Here is a 19,164-nt window from a genome sequence, read left to right on the forward strand (position 1 = left end):
GGCATTGATAACCTCAAAACTGCTATCCACAATGCTCTCCAATTCTATGAGTTTAGTCAATTATATTTGATTTTGAACTTATACTGCCTAAATTAAATGGAATATTGATAGCAGTCCTAATAATGACTTTTTTGTCTTTTAATTTTGTAGAAGGTGGTAAGGAAGAATTGGGGTGTGAGGAGAAAAGAGGTAGTGAATAATATTGAACCCCGGTTCTAAAATGAGCTTAAATGGCTCTTATAAATTAATTGGGTTATTATATTCGATAGTAACATAGTGATATGTCCATGTAAAATCCAAAAAGTAACCAAATAAAGTAACCCAAATATAAGGCGAAATTAGGTTTAAAGCAGACATTTTAATGCAGGTATGGATGCATGGGAATTTTAATTGTATTCCGTGCTGAAGTCGTTAACTCTGGAGAAAGATACGCGACTAAACTCGTGGTGAGTCTAATATTTGAATTAGCAAGTGTTTGAGTGAATGTAGTAAATTATATGTCCATTATAAAAAAAAAAATCTTACATTTACATTAAGTTTGTCTCCAAAGTTTAGTTTAGTTGGTATGGTTATTTAGTGGATGTCAGCTCTCCATCTCTAATTCGACTCTTAAACTTCATTTTCTTTTTTTTATTTATTATTTGTAAGATTTGGAATTTGTCCTTGAACTAGGAAAAAAAGTAAGATCTAGAGTTTTCTTTTTTAACAAAAATATGGTTTTATCTCAAATTGAAAGGTAGCAAAATATACTCCGATTACAAATGGAATATTTGTCTTTCGTCCTATTCTAAAGGCGAAAAGAAATTGAATTGGATTATATTAAGAAGTTAGAAGAAAAAACTCATCTTGTATTTAAACACTTTCCTACTTTGCTTCAAATCTCAAAAAACCCCCTTTTTTCATGCCATTGCCTCTTACGCAATGGCATGAAAAAAATATTCTACTTTCCGTTGTTCGTAAATCTGTGTATGATAATTTGTTTATGGAATAAATCTGTCTAGGATTTCACTTGCTTTATATCCCGACGTTCAACATATATAGAATCTATAACCCTCCAAAATATTAACATGTCTTCTGACCATACAAACTGGTGATTGGAGTTTCACTTTGTCCGTCAAAAACCCTCGGAATTCTTTTGGCTGGTTTTATTATGGAGTCAATGCTTCCATTTTAATTTTAGATTCTCAAACCTATAATACCCTCTCAAAAACTGTAGTCCCAGCTTTTTCACAACCGGGACAAAACCAGACATCTTTTACCCTGCACTTTGGAGGTGTTACACTGCCCGTGAATTATAGAGCTTTTACTAGCAATAGTGTTGACTTTTCAACGCCCACTACGGTTGAATTGGTGGCAAAATTTTGCATCCCACATCGACAAAGGCTTGAGGAAAGCCTTCTCTGGTTACCTATAAATAAGGCTTCCTATGAAGGAATTAATTGAACCATTCAAGAGAGTTATATAGGCTATCAGTTTCTTGAGTCATCTAGCCCATTTAGTCAAATATTTTAGGCTCTCTTGTTTTGATTTTAGAAATATTTTCTAAACTCTTTTGTAAGTGCCTTTTGGCCTAGGAACCACTTTCCTACGGATTTTGTATTTCTTCTTCATAGTAGAAATATTGCTCCTCCCTCGCCCGTGAACATAGGTCAATTTGACCGAACCACGTAAATCTTCTGTGTCTTTTATTTACTTTATTATTTGTCTTTATTGGGTTGCCGCAACCCTTTTATATGGTCAGTTTTACCGCCTAATTATTTTATGACTGGTGTCTACCGCCTAAACATTATATGATCGGTTATACCGCCTAATTTGTGCTAATTTTAGTTTATTTATTCCTGGGTCAGTCCTAACAAACTGATATCAGAGCTGGTTGTTATATTTTGCAAGATAGGTTCATCTGATGGGGCCCGTTCATCCTGTGGGACCCACTCATCCTGTGGGGTCGTTTATCTGTAGGGCCCGCTCACCCTGTGGGGCCCGCTCATGAGACTTGCATATCTGTTTGACCAATTTTTTTGAGACAAGCTTTAAGTTATAAATTTTGTGGCAACAATAACGATAACAAAGATGGTTGTCGAGAAATTTGACAGGAATGTCAACTTCGGCATGTGGCAGCTCAAGATGGAGGCCATTCTTGTTCAAGACGGAGTTGACTTGGCAATTCAAGGAATTGAGAAAAAGCCAGAAGATGTAAAGGATGCGAATTTCGCCGATATGGATAAGAAGGCCAGATCCAGCATAATCTTAAATATCTCCGATGAGGTATTGTGTGAGATAGCAACGGAGACTTCGGCCAAGGCTATGTGGGATAAATTAAAAGCCTTGTATATGAAGAAGACAGTCAAGAATCGGCTATATTTGAAGCAGAGTTTGTATATGCTTCGGATGTCTGAAGGTACATCTATACTCTTCCATCTTGATAAATTTGATTCCATTATTATGGATTTGGAGAATATAGATTCGAAAATTGATGATGAAGATCGAGCCCTATTACTTTTGTGTTCCCTTCCCCAGTCATTTAAGTATTTCCGTGATACTATGATTTATGAAAATGAAACAATTTCGTATCGGGAAATTAAATCTGCATTAAAATCTAAAGAGCAGATAGATAGGGATATTACTGGAAAAACTAGTGGGAGTCAAGCCGATGGCTTGTTTGTTCGGAGTAGATCTAAAAAGAGAAACACAGAAAATAGAAATAGATCCAAGTCCAGACATAAAAATGTGGTGTGCAACTATTGTAAAAAGAAGGGTCATGTTATCTCTGATTGCTTTAAATTGAAAAATAAAGAAAAGAAAAAAGGAAAATTTGTTGAGAAAATTACTGAATCCGCTGAAACTAGTATAGCAGCTGATGAGAATGATGGAACCATTTTCTGTGCAACGAAAAATAATTTTAGGTCTAACAATGAGTGGATTTTAGATTCGGGTTGTTCGTATCATATGTGTCCCAATATGGACTGGTTTTCAACATATGAATCAACTGAAGGTGGAGTTGTCTTAATGGGCAACAACGCTGTTTGTAAAGTTGTTGGCAAAGGCACAATCCGGATTAAAATGTACGATGATATTGTGAGGACGCTCACAGATGTTAGACATGTTCCAGATTTGAAGAAAAATCTCATCTCTTTGGGCACTCTTGAGTCTATTGGATGCAGGTATTTAGGTGGAAATGGAGTTCTCAAAATCACTCGAGGAGCTCTTGTTGTTATGAAGGCACACAGATCTGGTACTTTATATATTTTGCAGGGATCTACTGTTACAGGTGCTGCTACTGTTTCAACATCATCTTTGTCAGATATAGACATCAGCAAATTATGGCATATGCGTTTGGGGCACATGAGCGAAAAAGGCTTAGGCATACTGAGCAAAAGAGGACTTCTTTGTGGATAAAGTACCGGGCCATTGAAATTCTGTGAACATTGTATTTTTGGGAAGCAGAAAAGAGTCGGTTTCAGTTCACCAGCAATTCACAAGACAAAAGGTACTCTTGATTACATTCATTCAGATCTATGGGGTCCTTCTCGTGCTCCTTCTAAAGGTGGTGCCAGGTACATGTTGACTTTCATTGATGATTATTCAAGGAAAGTTTGGGTCTATTTTCTTAAACATAAAAATGATGTTTTCCTAACTTTCAAACAATAGAAAGTTTTGATTGAGAAACAAACAAGAAAGCATATTAAGCGGTTGAGAACAGATAATGGCATGGAATTTTGTAGAGGTGAATTTGATAGATTTTGCAAAAATGAAGGAATTGTTCGGCATCACACCGTCAGGATGACGCCTCAACAAAATGGTGTGGCCAAACGTATGAACAGAACGCTTTTGGAGAGAGCAAGGTGTATGATCTCCAATGCAGGGTTGACAAACGACTTTTGGGCAGAGGCAATCAATATGACCTGTTATATTGTCAACTGTTCTCCTTCTGCATCTCTTGATTTCAAAACTCCTGAGAAAATTTTGTCTGGTATTCCTACTGATTACTCCAATTTAAAAGTTTTTGGGTGTCCAGCATACATTCACGTGAATGATGGAAAATTGGAGACTAGGACTAAAAAGTGCATTTTTCTTGGGTATGCTTCTAGGTGAAAGGATATAGATTATGGTGTCCTGATCCCAAATCTCCAAAATTTGTAATCAGTAGAGATGTTACTTTTGATGAATTTTCTATGTTATCTTCCAAGAAGGAGTCTTCTAATCCTTGTACTACTGATAGTACACAGAAGCAAGTGGAGCTTGATATTGGCAATTCTGGTCCTTCTCAGACCAAATCTTCTATTCAACAAATGCCAGTAGATGCACCTGAATCTACTGTTGAAGATAGTTCAGAAGAAGAAGAGTATTCCATAGCCAGAGATAGAGCAAGGAGAGACATTCGACCACCACAAAGATATACAAATTTAGTTGCATATGCTTTGTCTGTTGCAGAAGAAACTGATGCAGTTGGTGAGCCTTCCACCTATTCAGAAGCAGTTTCTTGTGATGATTCTGCAAAGTGGTTGATTGCGATGAATGAAGAAATTGAATCTCTTCATCAGAATGAAACTTGGGTTCTTGTAAAGCCGCCGTCAGCTAAGAAAATTGTTGGATGCAAATGAGTTTTCAAGAAAAATGAAGGTATTCCAGGGGTTGAAGATGCAAGGTATAAAGCACGATTAGTTGCAAAGGACTATAGTCAGGTACAAGGTGTTGATTTTAATGAAGTTTTTTCACCTGTTGTTAAATATAGCTCTATTCGTGTTTTGCTTGCTTTAGCAGCCATGTATAATTTGGAGTTAGAACAGCTTGATGTTAAGACAGCTTTCTTGCATGGCAAACTTGAAGAACAAATTTATATGAAGCAACCCCGGGGTTTTGAAATTGAATGTAAGGAAGACCATGTTTGCTTATTGAATAAATCCTTATATAGATTGAAGCAGTCTCCAAGACAATGGTATAAGAGATTTGATTCCTTTATGTTGGGTCATGGTTATTTAAGGAGCATGTATGATAGTTGTGTTTACTTCCAGAAATTAAATGATGGTTCTTTCATTTACTTATTGTTATATGTTGATGACATGCTCATTGCTGCCAAGAATTTGTCAGAAATTCACACTTTGAAACTGCAGTTAAATAGTGAATTTGAAATGAAAGATTTTGGAGCAGTTAAGAAAATTCTTTGCATGGATATCAAGCGAGATCGAGGAGTAGGGAAATTGTTTTTGACCCAGAAAAATTATCTTGAGAAAGTCTTGGAGCGTTTTGGCATGAAAGATGCTAAACCAGTATCTACTCCTCTTGCTAGCCATTTTCGGCTATCGACTGCTCAATCACCACAATCAGATGAAGAGGAAGATTAAATGGCACGGGTTCCTTATTCCAGTGCAGTCGGCAATATTATGTATGCAATGGTTTGTACTCGTCCAGATATTGCACAAGTAGTCAGTATTGTTAGCAGATATATGTCTTGCCCTGGTAAAGCACATTGGCAGGCTGTGAAGTGAATTCTCAGATACTTGCGAGGTACTTCAAATGCATGTTTAGAGTTTGGAAGAAATAATAACGCTTTGGTTGATTTTGTAGATTCAGACTACGCTGGGGATCTTGACAGGAGAAGATCACTTTCAGGCTATGTATTTTGCATTGGCAAATGTGCTGTTAGTTGGAAAGCTACTCTACAACCTATCGTAGCTTTGTCTACTACAAAAGCAGAATATATGGCTATGACCGAGGCAATCAAAGAAGCCTTGTGACTGAAGAGTTTATTTAGCGAGCTAAGTCTATATCAATGTGTTACTGTTATTCACTGTGATAGTTAAAGTGCCATACACTTGACTAAAGATCAGATGTATCATGAGAGGACGAAACACATTGATGTGAAGTATCACTTCATTCGGGATATCATTGCTGAGGGAAAAGTCCTTATTTAGAAAATCAATACTAAGGACAATCTAGCCGATATGTTTACGAAACCTCTTCCAGTTTACAAGTTCAAGCAGTGCTTGGACTTGGTTGGTGTTCGTTATTGGTGATTTAAGCCCATTGGGGCTTATGTGGAGAAGGTGGAGCAGTTTTTTGGTGGGACCCAAAATTATGCCAAGGTGGAGATTTGTTGACTTTTCAACGCCCACCACGGTTGAATTGGTGGCAAAATTTTGCATCCCACATCAACAAAGGCTTGAGGAAAGCCTTCTCTGGTTACCTATAAATAAGGCTTCCTATGAAGGAATTAATTGCACCACTCAAGAGAGTTATATGGGCTATTAGTTTCTTGAGTCATCTAACCCATTTAGTCAAATATTTTAGGCTCTCTTGTTTTGAGTTTAGAAATATTTTCTAAACTCTTTTGTAAGTGCCTTTTGGCCTAGGAACCACTTTCCTACGGTTTTTGTATTTCTTTTTCATAGTAGAAATATTGCTCCTCCCTCGCCCGTGGACGTAGGTCAATTTGACCGAACCACGTAAATCTTCTGTGTCTTTTATTTGCTTTATTATTTGTCTTTATTGGGTTGCCGCAACCCTTTTATATGGTCGGTTTTACCGCCTAATTATTTTATGGCTGGTGTCTACAGCCTAAACATTATATGGTCGGTTATACCGCCTAATTTGTGCTAACTTTAGTTTGTTTATTCCTGGGTCAGTCCTAAGAAATAGTTTAAACGGTGGGGTAAATTTAGAATTTTCTATTTTTGCATTACACATTTCTACTTATTCATACCCTGTCTATATTCATTTATACCATGCCTCCACTTGTTTACACCTCAGGGACAAATTAGTTTGAACAGTAACTTGCGAGACCCATGATCCAATTATATCCCCCTTATTCCCAAGAACTTCAGGTGGTTCCCAAGCATATAAATTTATCCTGGCCAAGTAAAAAATGTTAAAACTCCTATTGGTTATTGGCTACATGATTTAAGGTGAATAAGAACTTTTGGTTAAAGGAAGCAGGAAAGTACTATATAACATCAATGGATGACATGTATTAGGAGAGCCTTCTTTCCTTCTGTCGCACTTCAGTCAACAATTTTATTTAAGTAAAATAAGTTTCATATTTTAGGAACTACAGTCTCCCATTTTAAAATTTAGGGATTAAAATTAAATTTCAGATATAATTAAATGGTATAAAGTGAAATTAACCCAATATTGTATGTGTGTTAATCCCATAGATGTTATACTTGCATTCTTTGATTAAAAATGAAGAGGCTTCCTTTGTCATGATAAAATAGTGCCAAAAAAGCCCTACTTTTAACTTTTTAATTAGATGTTATATTTTGTTTCAAACCCCCGATGCTTGAGGAAAAACAAATGCTTGAGAAAGTCACAATAAATTTTAGACATTATCAACTTAGAAAAATCTTCCCCAATTGAATGCTATTCTTTTCTTTTTTAATTAATTGCTAGAGGGCTCGTGAAATGCACGATAAATTTGCCATTGTATTTGATCAGTACAAAAATAATCAAAGTAGAAATTTATATCTGAAATCTTGAGACAAAATGTTCGAGTAAAACAAGTGTAAGTCCTATAGCTTGTCGATTTATTTATTGACTACGAAACATAGCTGCTTTTTTTTTTAAGTAATACAATTTAGCAGGTACATATCATCTAAAAGATTAGAATACGCATAACGGTCCATCAATTTCTACAAGAAATGCAGCAAGTGAGATAGCCACCATTGCCATAAATAGGGAGGATTTTTTCAAAAATTTATTAATATTGTATCAATTCAATCAAATTCAAGTCATTCAAAAGTTTAAGCAGATTGTTCTAAACATTTAACATTGTAAAGGTTTTGTAGTTTAAAATTTTGTCCGTAGTAACTAATGTAGACTTTTGACTCAAATTCGGATCTGATCCCGGGGTGGTTTTTTAATTTTTTACTAAGAGACATTGCATATATGGAAGGTATTTGAGCATCTTGTGTGACCATGTTGTAACTTCTTATGGACTTAAAAAAAATGAATCTTCTTGAGGACCCGATCTTTCAGTGGCTGAAACTTGAAGACCAAGTTAAATCACTTAATACTTTGCCTGAGATATATATAATTGTGGTTGTCAAATTAACAGAAAAAAATTCAGAAACATGCGTGTACGGCCTGCTCTGCATCATGCATATTGGTCTTCTTATCAATATGCCTCTTTCCCCAAGAAAAAATCATAGCAATCACAAAATTGATCCGAGAAACAATTTGGCTATATGGTGCTCATCAAGGTATGGGGGAATAAGTAAAATTTCAGGTACTTTCATACACATGCAATTTCAAAATATTCATATTTATGATCTTTTTCTTCTGTACTGCAATAAATATTTTTTTTTTGTCGAAACGATAGGAGAATTTCATTATAGTAAAGAAACTACATGTGCGAGCAACGGCTCGAGAGAACTATACAAAAAGTGTTTAAAGACACTGAGGAAAATTCCTTTCCTCATCCATAATAATGCCTAAGGCATCAGCACTAAGCTTTTTTCTATCTATCATATTTTCTTCCCTTCCCAAACAAAAGGAGCACATGCAAAACAATCTTTGCATATTAGAGATATCCTCCAGCAATGTAGCCATTTTGCTATCCAAGGGTCTTTGATGTGTTATTTGTTTCAACAGCTCCTTGCTATATAGGTTGAGCCTGACTCTACTCCACTGATGTTGCACAACTTTGCATAAGACCAGTTTTAGTGCAAGCGCATCATCTAAGACTTTGTTCCCCAGGCTTCTCTCTTTCAACGCCCATTCTGCAATTCTCGTGCTTGAATTTATCCTAGCTGTGACTCCAATGCCAAGATTGTTCAGTCCTTTCTTTGTAGTTGTTGCCATATCCATGACTATAGTTCTTTCAGCTTCATTGCCCTGACTTTGTTGTTCATGCATGTAGGCTGTTTCTTCTGTACTCTTTCTATCTTTCAATTTCTCCACTTCCACTTGCTCTAGCTATTCTTTATGTGCTCTTTCTACTGTTCTCATTGGTGTGGATCTAGTTGAGCTCTCAAATTCCTTTTTATTTCTATCTTTCCATACCTGCCACAAAATATTTGTAATCAGACCAATATGTTCCCTCCCTTCTAGTCTTTTCCTTGCTTCTGAGATTCTGAGCCACCATTATTTGAAGTCTCCCTACTGGTCCTTAGCCCCATCCCATTGAATAGGAGTTGCCTTCCATATGTCCACCGTGTGAGGGCAGTTTAGCAATAAATGTTCAATTGTTTCCTGTGCCTCTCTACAGGTTCTGCACATAGGATCACCCATTCCTGTTCTTTTACTCACTACTTCTCTTACTGGGAAGGCTCATTTTATACATTTCCAGATGAATACCTTGATTTTGTGTTTAATGTTGAGCCTCCAGAGTGTGTTCCACATCTGTGTCACTTGTTGACTCTCATCTATGTAATTTGAGCTAGCTTCCTCGGAGTTGCGTTTCCTTGCATTACTGTTTTTCTCTGTGACAGCCCCACCTTACCCTAAGGCGAACCAAAGGGTTCGGCGGACCGCCTGCCCAACTCTCGCCAGGACTAACGGTTCGATATAGCACGGGCTAATAAAATTCGGAACTTACCAACGCGGGTAAACAAATCAAAATGTTAAAAGTGAAACCGAAGTCTGCTATGAATAGTAACCGACCCGTCAGAACCCAACCGAAATAGCAAGCAAACATTCACATCTGAACTTTAGCGATTACATTCCAAAATGACATACAAAAGTTTTCAAAAGTTAATATATATACACGGTTTGCCAAATCAAAAGAGAAAACGCCCCAAAAGTACACTTAGGGTTTTAATCAATGAGCTATACAAAAGACATGCCCAACTAGCTCAATTCAGCAACCATTTATCAAATCCAGTCCAAAAGTGTTTATTTTCCTGTAAGGAAAACAAAAGGAACAGAAAGGGGTGAGCTTGCGCTCAATGAGGTACCAAACAGATAGCATTAAAATCATAGCATTTCACATTTAACAAATCAGATACACATGTCAGATGTAAAGTAAAGTAACCAATGATTCAAATCAGAAGGATACAGGTGGCTCTCAGGAGCCAAATTTCCAGCGCAATACTTGATCCAAACCGGTTGACTCTCCGTCAACGTATATAGAACCAACGCGTCCGTAGACCTCACTTCGCACCGAATTCCGTCCACCAAACACCCCTTTACCGGCCCCGCTAACCGTATTCGAACATAAATGGTAATACTCGAGTATACCCGGAATCAAGGGTCTCAATACCCAAAATCCCCAAACAGACTACCGTGGTTCGTTATCTAATCGTCCAGGCCCTTGCCGGCCCGACTCGAATAACTTAACCACAGGATTGAGCTCATAGGTCATAGAAATCCGAACAGATGCAGACACAAATAACAGATTCAGATTTTGCATAGTAAATTGGCATATGAACAGACAAGAGAACGAGTGTGATAAAGTACACCCTCGTCTCAAACAAATTAAACAGATTGCAGAGCAGAAATCAAGTTAAACAGCAATGGAGGGGAGTGGTACACTCACCGGCTCAACTTCAAAAGTTTTCACTTCAGATTGGCCTTAATCGCCAAGTAACCCTAAAATAATCAAAATAAACCAATTGAAGGTTTCATATCCAAATCGAGCAACCGGAATGCACAAGTGAGGCCCGACTACACGTCGTATGCCTTGCCAAATAAATACTAATGCAAGGGTGCAAAAACATGATTTTCTTGGAAACAAAAAGGTAACATGAAGACTTAGGCGCAAACAACCCAAAAGCCTTTCATTTCTACCAAAAGGCAAATCCAACTTAAAGGAACCAAACGGCCTAGAAAATCGGGCAGCACTTCCCCTAAATTTCTTATTTTTCCAGCCCTTAAGGCTTCACTATTACCTCAAATCAGTCCCAACATCTCACACAAAAGTCATCTCATTTCCCAAAAGCCGTTCACTAGGCTCAAAGTAGTACAAGTACAAAAGTTAGCTAGGAAATGATCGGAATGAAAACAAGCCTTAAAACTATTCAAATAAACACAATAAGATTCGTTTACAAGTCATAAACCAAGGCCAAGTATTACCAAAATAAGGTTCCATAAGAATATATAAGCATTAAAGGAAACCAGAAAATCCGGAAATGGAAATAAGTTTTAACCCAAGAAAACAGTTTTTGACGTCATTTTGCGGTTTTGGCACCAATGACACTACGATTGTCGGATGAGGGTGCAAGACCCACCATTTCGAAGTTAAAAGACAGGGCTACAACATCACAGAAGGTCACTCAGCCCAGTTTTGAGTGCAAACCGGTCAAAAATACAAGATACTTCATCAACAACGTAAAACAGATTCACCAAAATGCATTTAAGCGGAAACATCATAACTCAGGCTCTACAAGTCCAAATCTAGAAATTCCAAAACCAGTTGAAAGATAAGAAGCAGGGCTAAATTTCATCAGAAGACCTCAACAACCAATTCGGAAGCAATTCCAGCCAAAACAACCAATTACAGTCGCAAATCCCAATTTCGGGTAAACCAGAACAGCAATAGTAATTTCAACTTTTCTCACTCTACACAACTCCGATTGACCTGAAATATTGTAGACACCTCTAAAATGTCATTCTGTACAACTTTCATGTTTTGAGCTAAGACCAATTCGGCCTCTATCTAGGACCTAAAAATTCAGACAGAATGTTCATCACAAAACCCTCACTTTTCAATTTTTGGTCCAAAACAGAAATTGGTTGCAATTAATCACTTTTCCCACCTCATAGAGTTCTTAAACATCATTTCCAATCATCAAACATAGCCACACAATCATGCTTATATTAAAACAGAAAATTCTCCAAAAATAATAAAACTTCATTATTTCAACCCCAAATCATGAATTAATCCATAAACTTGCATCTTATACAACCACTAAGCATGCTTTAAGCATCAATTAAAGGAGGAGGGTGGTTCTACACAACTTACCTTTAAAACAAGAGAGAGAGAGCTATGGGTCACCTTAACTTTCCAAACAACTTCACACACCAACTCACAATCACTACTTGAAGAGGTTTTATGGAAGGAATTCAAGATTAAACGATTAGTTTGTGAGATTGGACAAGATTGGAGCAAGAAACTTGGAAGCTTTTCTTTCTTTTCTTGTAAGAGGAGGTTCGGCCAAGCTTGAAGGAAAAATGGAAGATTTTTGGTCAATTTTGATATTAATTTGGTAAAGGCATGAATAGTGGTCAAATGGCAAGACTAACTCTTATGGTGACACTTGTCACCTTTTATTAAATATCTACCTAACTTGTCTCCCTCATATCAATCCACTTAGCACCCTCTACTTATCTCCTAGCACCCGGTAAAATAATTCCAGTATTCAAAACTTAATCTAGTTGGCCGAAATTTTCCGAACTTTTCGCACTAGTGGGTCCCACGTCCAAAATACGCTCTTAGTTTCTCAAAATCTATTCAATACTAGAAAAATCATCTAAAAACTATATTTACTCATAAAATTTATCTAGAAAATTTTTCGGATACAGAAAGTGCAGAAAACAAGCCATTGAAAACAAGAAAACCGAGAAATATAATAAAACCTAGAAAATGGAAAAATTACGGGTTCTCACACTCTCTCCCCCTTAAGGAAATTTCGCCCTCGAAATTTTACCTTCCAAATTTAAAGTAACCAATGGCCTGTACCTTCTTCGTCGTCAGAGTCAGAAGAAATGAGGTTCTTTATTCCAGTCCCTTCTCCACTTGACGGTCCAGGGTCGGTCTTGGTTGACTGTTGGGTTCCCTTCTTTTCGGGCACTAAACCCGGGCAATTAGCAATCAGATGCTCGGCGCTCCCACAACACAGACATCTCCTCCCCTTTAACCAACAATCTACTTCCATATGATTGGATTTTCTACAATAACTACAATTTGTCACACCACCCGATCCACGGCCCCTCTTAGCAAATGGCCTTCCAGTTTTACCCTTTTTCTTTGCATGGAAGATCTTCAGTTGTGGCCTTGCATTTCCTATCTTTTGAGCTTCCTCTGGAATCCCCATAAAAGTATTGCTTTGTGTCATTGCTACTGTCTCCTTGGAAATCTCTTCGTATTTCCTCTTTAGCTCCATGTTTTGGTGTAAAAGCTCAAGTTTCTCCGAATACTCTTGCTTCCATCGCCCTTCCCAGTACTCGGTTAGCCTCATTTGAACCTCTATTTCGTCTCGGAGAACCGAAATTTCCTGATACGGATCAATCCAATGTGTCATCTTACGGAAGTGCTGGAACTCGGATGCTAGCCTGTCGGGCAAAACAATGGGTCATAATACATTCCTAAGTACAAGTGGCACTCTCGGTCCTTGTCCAGCTATTGTTTCCCTTTTCTTCTCTTGATTCTTGGCCTCGCTTAGTTCCACGGCCACGACCACGACCACATCCGTGTTTCCGTCTTTCTTACATATATATATATATTTTTTTTCCTCTCCTTTTTTCCCCCCCAAAGATACTTTAGTAAATAAACATAGCAATAGGAAATGGACTAAAGTATCTAAAATTGAGGCCACCAATTACACAAATAAACATATATGCACATAACACTCCACATATCAAGGAAACAAATGATCAAATATACAAATACGTATCAAATCAGGCAATTATTCATATACACAATTATACAACCGACGACATGTAGTAACAATATACGAGCGAATCAAAAAGAAAAGGGATATATCATCCCAAACCTTGTTAAAATAACCCCGTCCGGTCTCTCACATCACCTATTATCCAAATGAAATATCCATTAACCTCTTGTACTCATTCCAGTCGAACAAAGCCTATTCATGTTCCCAAAATGCAACTCTCACCTACGTAACACCGCCTCAACTCTGGAGTACTCAGGCACAAGAATCCGAAATAAGACAATTCACCTCTCGAGCTGGCCAGTCCCAAGAGTAAACCATCTACAATCGAAATTCCTACCAGACATACCTATCTATGGTCCTCAAATACCACAAGAAAATTTAAGTCCTATAACATTCACAATTCAGAGCTTAGGCTCGAACGAGCACTTAATCCTTCATACCTATTCACCACTTAGTCCAGGCTCACTCCGCGCAGAGACCACGCGAAGCAGGCTCTGATACCACCTGTGACAGTTCTCAGGGTCACATCACAAGGTACCTATCAGCTTGCCACCCGCACGCGGGCATCCCCTACGGAGAGTTTCGTTTCGTGACTCTTCACGAACGAGAGGCTCGGGGCTTTTCCAGTAAAAGGACGTAGAGTCCCAACCGTCGGCATATGGCTCTGATACCAACTGTGACAGCCCCACCTTACCCTAAGGCGAACCAAAGGGTTCGGCGGACCGCCTGCCCAACTCTCGCCAGGACTAACGGTTCGATATAGCACGGGCTAATAAAATCCGAAACTTACCAACGCGGGTAAACAAATCAAAATGTTAAAAGTGAAACCGAAGTCGGCTATGAATAGTAACCGACCCGTCAGAACCCAACCGAAATAGCAAGCAAACATTCACATCTGAACTTTAGCGATTACATTCCAAAATGACATACAAAAGTTTTCAAAAGTTAATATATATACACGGTTTGCCAAATCAAAAGAGAAAACGCCCCAAAAGTACACTTAGGGTTTTAATCAATGAGCTATACAAAAGACATGCCCAACTAGCTCAATTCAGCAACCATTTATCAAATCCAGTCCAAAAGTGTTTATTTTCCTGTAAGGAAAACAAAAGGAACATAAAGGGGTGAGCTTGCGCTCAATGAGGTACCAAACAGATAGCATTAAAATCATGGCATTTCACATTTAACAAATCAGATACACATGTCAGATGTAAAGTAAAGTAACCAATGATTCAAATCAGAAGGATACAGGTGGCTCTCAGGAGCCAAATTTCCAGCGCAATACTTGATCCAAACCGGTTGACTCTCCGTCAACGTATATAGAACCAACGCGTCCGTAGACCTCACTTCGTACCGAATTCCGTCCACCAAATACCCCTTTACCGGGTCCGCTCACCGTATTCGAACATAAATGGTAATACTCAAGTATACCCGGAATCAAGGGTCTCAATACCCAAAATCCCCGAACAGACTACCGTGGTTCGTTATCTAATCGTCCAGGCCCTTGCCGGCCCGACTCGAATAACTTAGCCACAGGATTGAGCTCATAGGTCATAGAAATCCGAACAGATGCAGACACAGATAACAGATTCAGATTTTGCATAGTAAATTGGCATATGAACAGACAAGAGAACGAGTGTGATAAAGTACACCCTCGTCTCAAACAAATTAAACAGATTGCAGAGCAGAAATCAAGTTAAACAGCAATGGAGGGGAGTGGTACACTCACCAGCTCAACTTCAAAAGTTTTCACTTCAGATTGGCCTTAATCGCCAAGAAACCCTAAAATAATCAAAATAAACCAATTGAAGGTTTCATATCCAAATCGAGCAACCGGAATGCACAAGTGAGGCCCGACTACACGTCGTATGCCTTGCCAAATAAATACTAATGCAAGGGTGCAAAAACATGATTTTCTTGGAAACAAAAAGGTAACATGAAGACTTAGGCGCAAACAACCCAAAAGCCTTTCATTTCTACCAAAAGGCAAATCCAACTTAAAGGAACCAAACGGCCTAGAAAATCGGGCAGCACTTCCCCTAAATTTCTTATTTTTCCAGCCCTTAAGGCTTCACTATTACCTCAAATCAGTCCCAACATCTCACACAAAAGTCATCTCATTTCCCAAAAGCCGTTCACTAGGCTCAAAGTAGTACAAGTACAAAAGTTAGCTAGGAAATGATCGGAATGAAAACAAGCCTTAAAACTATTCAAATAAACACAATAAGATTCATTTACAAGTCATAAACCAAGGCCAAGTATTACCAAAATAAGGTTCCATAAGAATATATAAGCATTAAAGGAAACCAGAAAATCCGGAAATGGAAATAAGCTTTAACCCAAGAAAACAGTTTTTGACGTCATTTTGCGGTTTTGGCACCAAAGACACTACGATTGTCGGATGAGGGTACAAGACCCACCATTTCGAAGCTAAAAGACAGGGCTACAACATCACAGAAGGTCACGCAGCCCAGTTTTGAGTGCAAACCGGTCAAAAATACAAGATACTTCATCAACAACATAAAACAGATTCACCAAAACGCATTTAAGCGGAAACATCATAACTCAGGCTCTACAAGTCCAAATCCAGAAATTCCAAAACCAGTTGAAATATAAGAAACAGGGATAAATTTCATCAGAAGACCTCAACAACCAATTCGGAAGCAATTCCAGCCAAAACAACCAATTACAGTCACAAATCCCAATTTCGGGTAAACCAGAACAGCAATAGTAATTTCAACTTTTCTCACTCTACACAACTCCGATTGACCTGAAATTTTGTAGGCACCTCTAAAATGTCATTCTGTACAACTTTCATGTTTTGAGCTAAGACCAATTCGGCCTCTATCTAGGACCTAAAAATTCGGACAGAATGTTCATCACAAAACCCTCACTTTTCAATTTTTGGTCCAAAACAGAAATTGGTTGCAATTAATCACTTTTCCCACCTCATAGAGTTCTTAAACATCATTTCCAATCATCAAACATAGCCACACAATCATGCTTATATTAAAACAGAAAATTCCCCAAAAATAATAAAACTTCATTATTTCAACCACAAATCAAGAATTAATCCATAAACTTGCATCTTATACAACCACTAAGCATGCTTTAAGCATCAATTAAAGGAGGAGGGTGGTTCTACACAACTTACCTTTAAAACAAGAGAGAGAGAGCTATGGGTCACCTTAACTTTCCAAACAACTTCACACACCAACTCACAATCACTACTTGAAGATGTTTTATGGAAGGAATTCAAGATTAAACGATTAGTTTGTGAGATTGGACAAGATTGGAACAAGAAACTTGGAAGCTTTTCTTTCTTTTCTTGTAAGAGGAGGTTCGGCCAAGCTTGAAGGAAAAATGGAAGATTTTTGGTCAATTTTGATATTAATTTGGTAAATGCATGAATAGTGGTCAAATGGCAAAACTAACTCTTATGGTGACACTTGTCACCTTTTATTAAATATCTACCTAACTTGTCTCCCTCATATCAATCCACTTAGCACCCTCTACTTATCTCCTAACACCCGGTAAAATAATTCCAGTATTCAAAACTTAATCTAGTTGGCCGAAATTTTCCGAACTTTTCGCACTAGTGGGTCCCACGTCCAAAATACGCTCTTAGTTTCTCAAAATCTATTCGATACTAGAAAAATCATCTAAAAACTATATTTACTCATAAAATTTATCTAGAAAATTTTCCGGATACAGAAAGTGCAGAAAACAAGCCATTGAAAACAAGAAAATCGAGAAATATAATAAAACCTAGAAAATGGAAAAATTACGGGTTCTCACATTCTCCATCAGGATTTTGTAGCCTGAGTTGACTGTATACATCCCTCTAGCCTGTGGTTGCCAAAAATAACTGTCTTCCCTCCCTTATAGACTTAAGGGAATACTTAGAATCCTATCAGCATCATTTTTGTTGAAAGTTCTAAAAATGATGTTCTTGTTCCATCTGTTGTGACAGATAAGCTCATCCACTCTTTCCAACTCACAGTTTCTTGATCTAATGGTGGTGGGTTTACCTGTAATTGTCTCTGGTATCCATTTATGTTCCCATATTCGTGTACTTTTTCCATTCCCAATTCTCCTGATCAGACCCTTATCAAGTAAGCTTCTTGCTCCCATTAATCCTTGCCAAATTCAGGAGGCATTCTTGGGGGGATGACATTGTAGAATGGACTCCTTAGGGAAATATGTAGCTTTCAACACCTTACTAACAAGAAGGTTTGGCTTGGTAAGGATCCTCCATACCTGCTTCCCTAACATGCTTTATTGAAGGCTTCGAGGTCCTTGAATCCTAGTCCTCCTTCATTTCTCTTCAGTGCCATTCATTCCCAAGAAATCCAGTGCATTTTGTTCCTGCCATTTGTTTCTTCCCACCAGAAGTTGGCCATCAAAGCACTAATTTCTTTGCAAAGTTTTCTTGGCAGCTTAAAACATGACATGACGTACGTTGGCATGGCCATTGCAACTGCCTTCAACATTACCTCTTTTCCTGCTGAGCTGAGAAATTTGTTTTTCCAGTTCTGAAGTCTTCTTTTTATGTTTTCTCTTACGAAGCCAAAGATCCGATCCTTAGTTCTTGAAATCACCATTGGAAGTCCCAAGTATTTCCCTTGCTTTGCTTCAACCATCCCTCCCAGTGCTTGGCATACTTCTGCCCTTTGCTCATAGTGCATGTTTCTACTAAAAAAAACTGCTGATTTGTCCAGATTGATCAGTTGTCCTGAGGCAGCTTCATAGATTTTAAGGAATTTCATGATTTCAGTAGCCTATTGCTTGTTAGCTTTGCAAAAGATGAGGGAATCATCTGTAAAAAAGAGATGAGTAATAATAGGTCCTTGCCTGCTGATTTTCAGTCCTTTGATCCTTTTACTTTCTTCAGCTTTCCTCAGCAAATTGGAGAATCCTTCTGAGCATATTGAGAATAAATAAGGAGACAAGGGATCTCCCTGTCGTGTTCCCCTTTCTAGTGTCACAAAACCTTTGATTTTTCCATTGCAGTTGAATGAATAAGTTACAGTTTTCAAGCAGCTAGTGATCCAGTTAATACATGCAGAACAAAAACCTATTTTTTCCATTATAGCCTGCAAAAAATGCCACTACACCCTATCATAAGCTTTTGCCATGTATCCATCTTTCCCTTATCTTTTGTTTTTGAGGTAGTGCACGTATTCATGTGCTACAATCACATTGTCTAAAATCTGTCTATCTGGGATGAAAGTTGGTTGAGTTTTGCTTATGCATTTGTCCAGAACAGATTTCAAACGATTTGCTAGAATTTTAGAGATAATTTTGTAAAGCACACAGCAAAGAGTGATAGGCCTATAGTTTTTCAAACTGGTTGGGTGCAAGATTTTAAGGATAAGGGAGATGACAGTATGGTTTACAGATTTAAGCATGAATCTTGAGTTAAAGAAAGCTTTGATTGCTGGGATAATGTCACTCTTAATGGTGCTCCAGTAACTCTAAAAGAATAGTGTAGACATCCCATCTTGTCCTAGGGCTTCAGGATTCATAGAGAATAGTGCTTCATGAATTTCATTCTCCTCCACTACTTTAGTCAGCTTATCATTCATCTCCTGAGTTATGGAGTGTGGAATACCAT

General features: G+C 37.9%; 1 protein-coding gene across 1 annotated transcript; it reads left to right on the forward strand.

Annotated features, from left to right (window-relative positions):
- The first annotated feature begins 5,342 nt into the window (after positions 1 to 5,342).
- Positions 5,343 to 6,098, forward strand: LOC140014560 (secreted RxLR effector protein 161-like). The gene is made up of 3 exons (XM_072065611.1): positions 5,343 to 5,457; positions 5,566 to 5,639; positions 6,021 to 6,098. The coding sequence occupies exons 1-3, from the start codon at positions 5,343 to 5,345 to the stop codon at positions 6,096 to 6,098; spliced, it is 267 nt and encodes an 88-aa protein (XP_071921712.1).
- The last annotated feature ends 13,066 nt before the right edge of the window (positions 6,099 to 19,164 follow it).

The sequence above is a fragment of the Coffea arabica genome, chromosome 9e, assembly GCF_036785885.1.
Source record: "Coffea arabica cultivar ET-39 chromosome 9e, Coffea Arabica ET-39 HiFi, whole genome shotgun sequence".
NCBI classification, from domain to species: domain Eukaryota; kingdom Viridiplantae; phylum Streptophyta; class Magnoliopsida; order Gentianales; family Rubiaceae; genus Coffea; species Coffea arabica.

What these genes read in the sequence shown, in the direction of transcription:
- LOC140014560 (XM_072065611.1), top strand. Translation starts at nt 5,343, where the DNA reads ATGGCACGGGTTCCTTATTCCAGTGCAGTCGGCAATATTATGTATGCA. An exon ending in CAGATATATGTCTTGCCCTG is followed by an intron (nt 5,458 to 5,565) that starts GTAAAGCACATT and finishes TTGATTTTGTAG; the next exon opens with ATTCAGACTACGCTGGGGAT. An exon ending in TTTGCATTGGCAAATGTGCT is followed by an intron (nt 5,640 to 6,020) that starts GTTAGTTGGAAA and finishes TGGTGATTTAAG; the next exon opens with CCCATTGGGGCTTATGTGGA.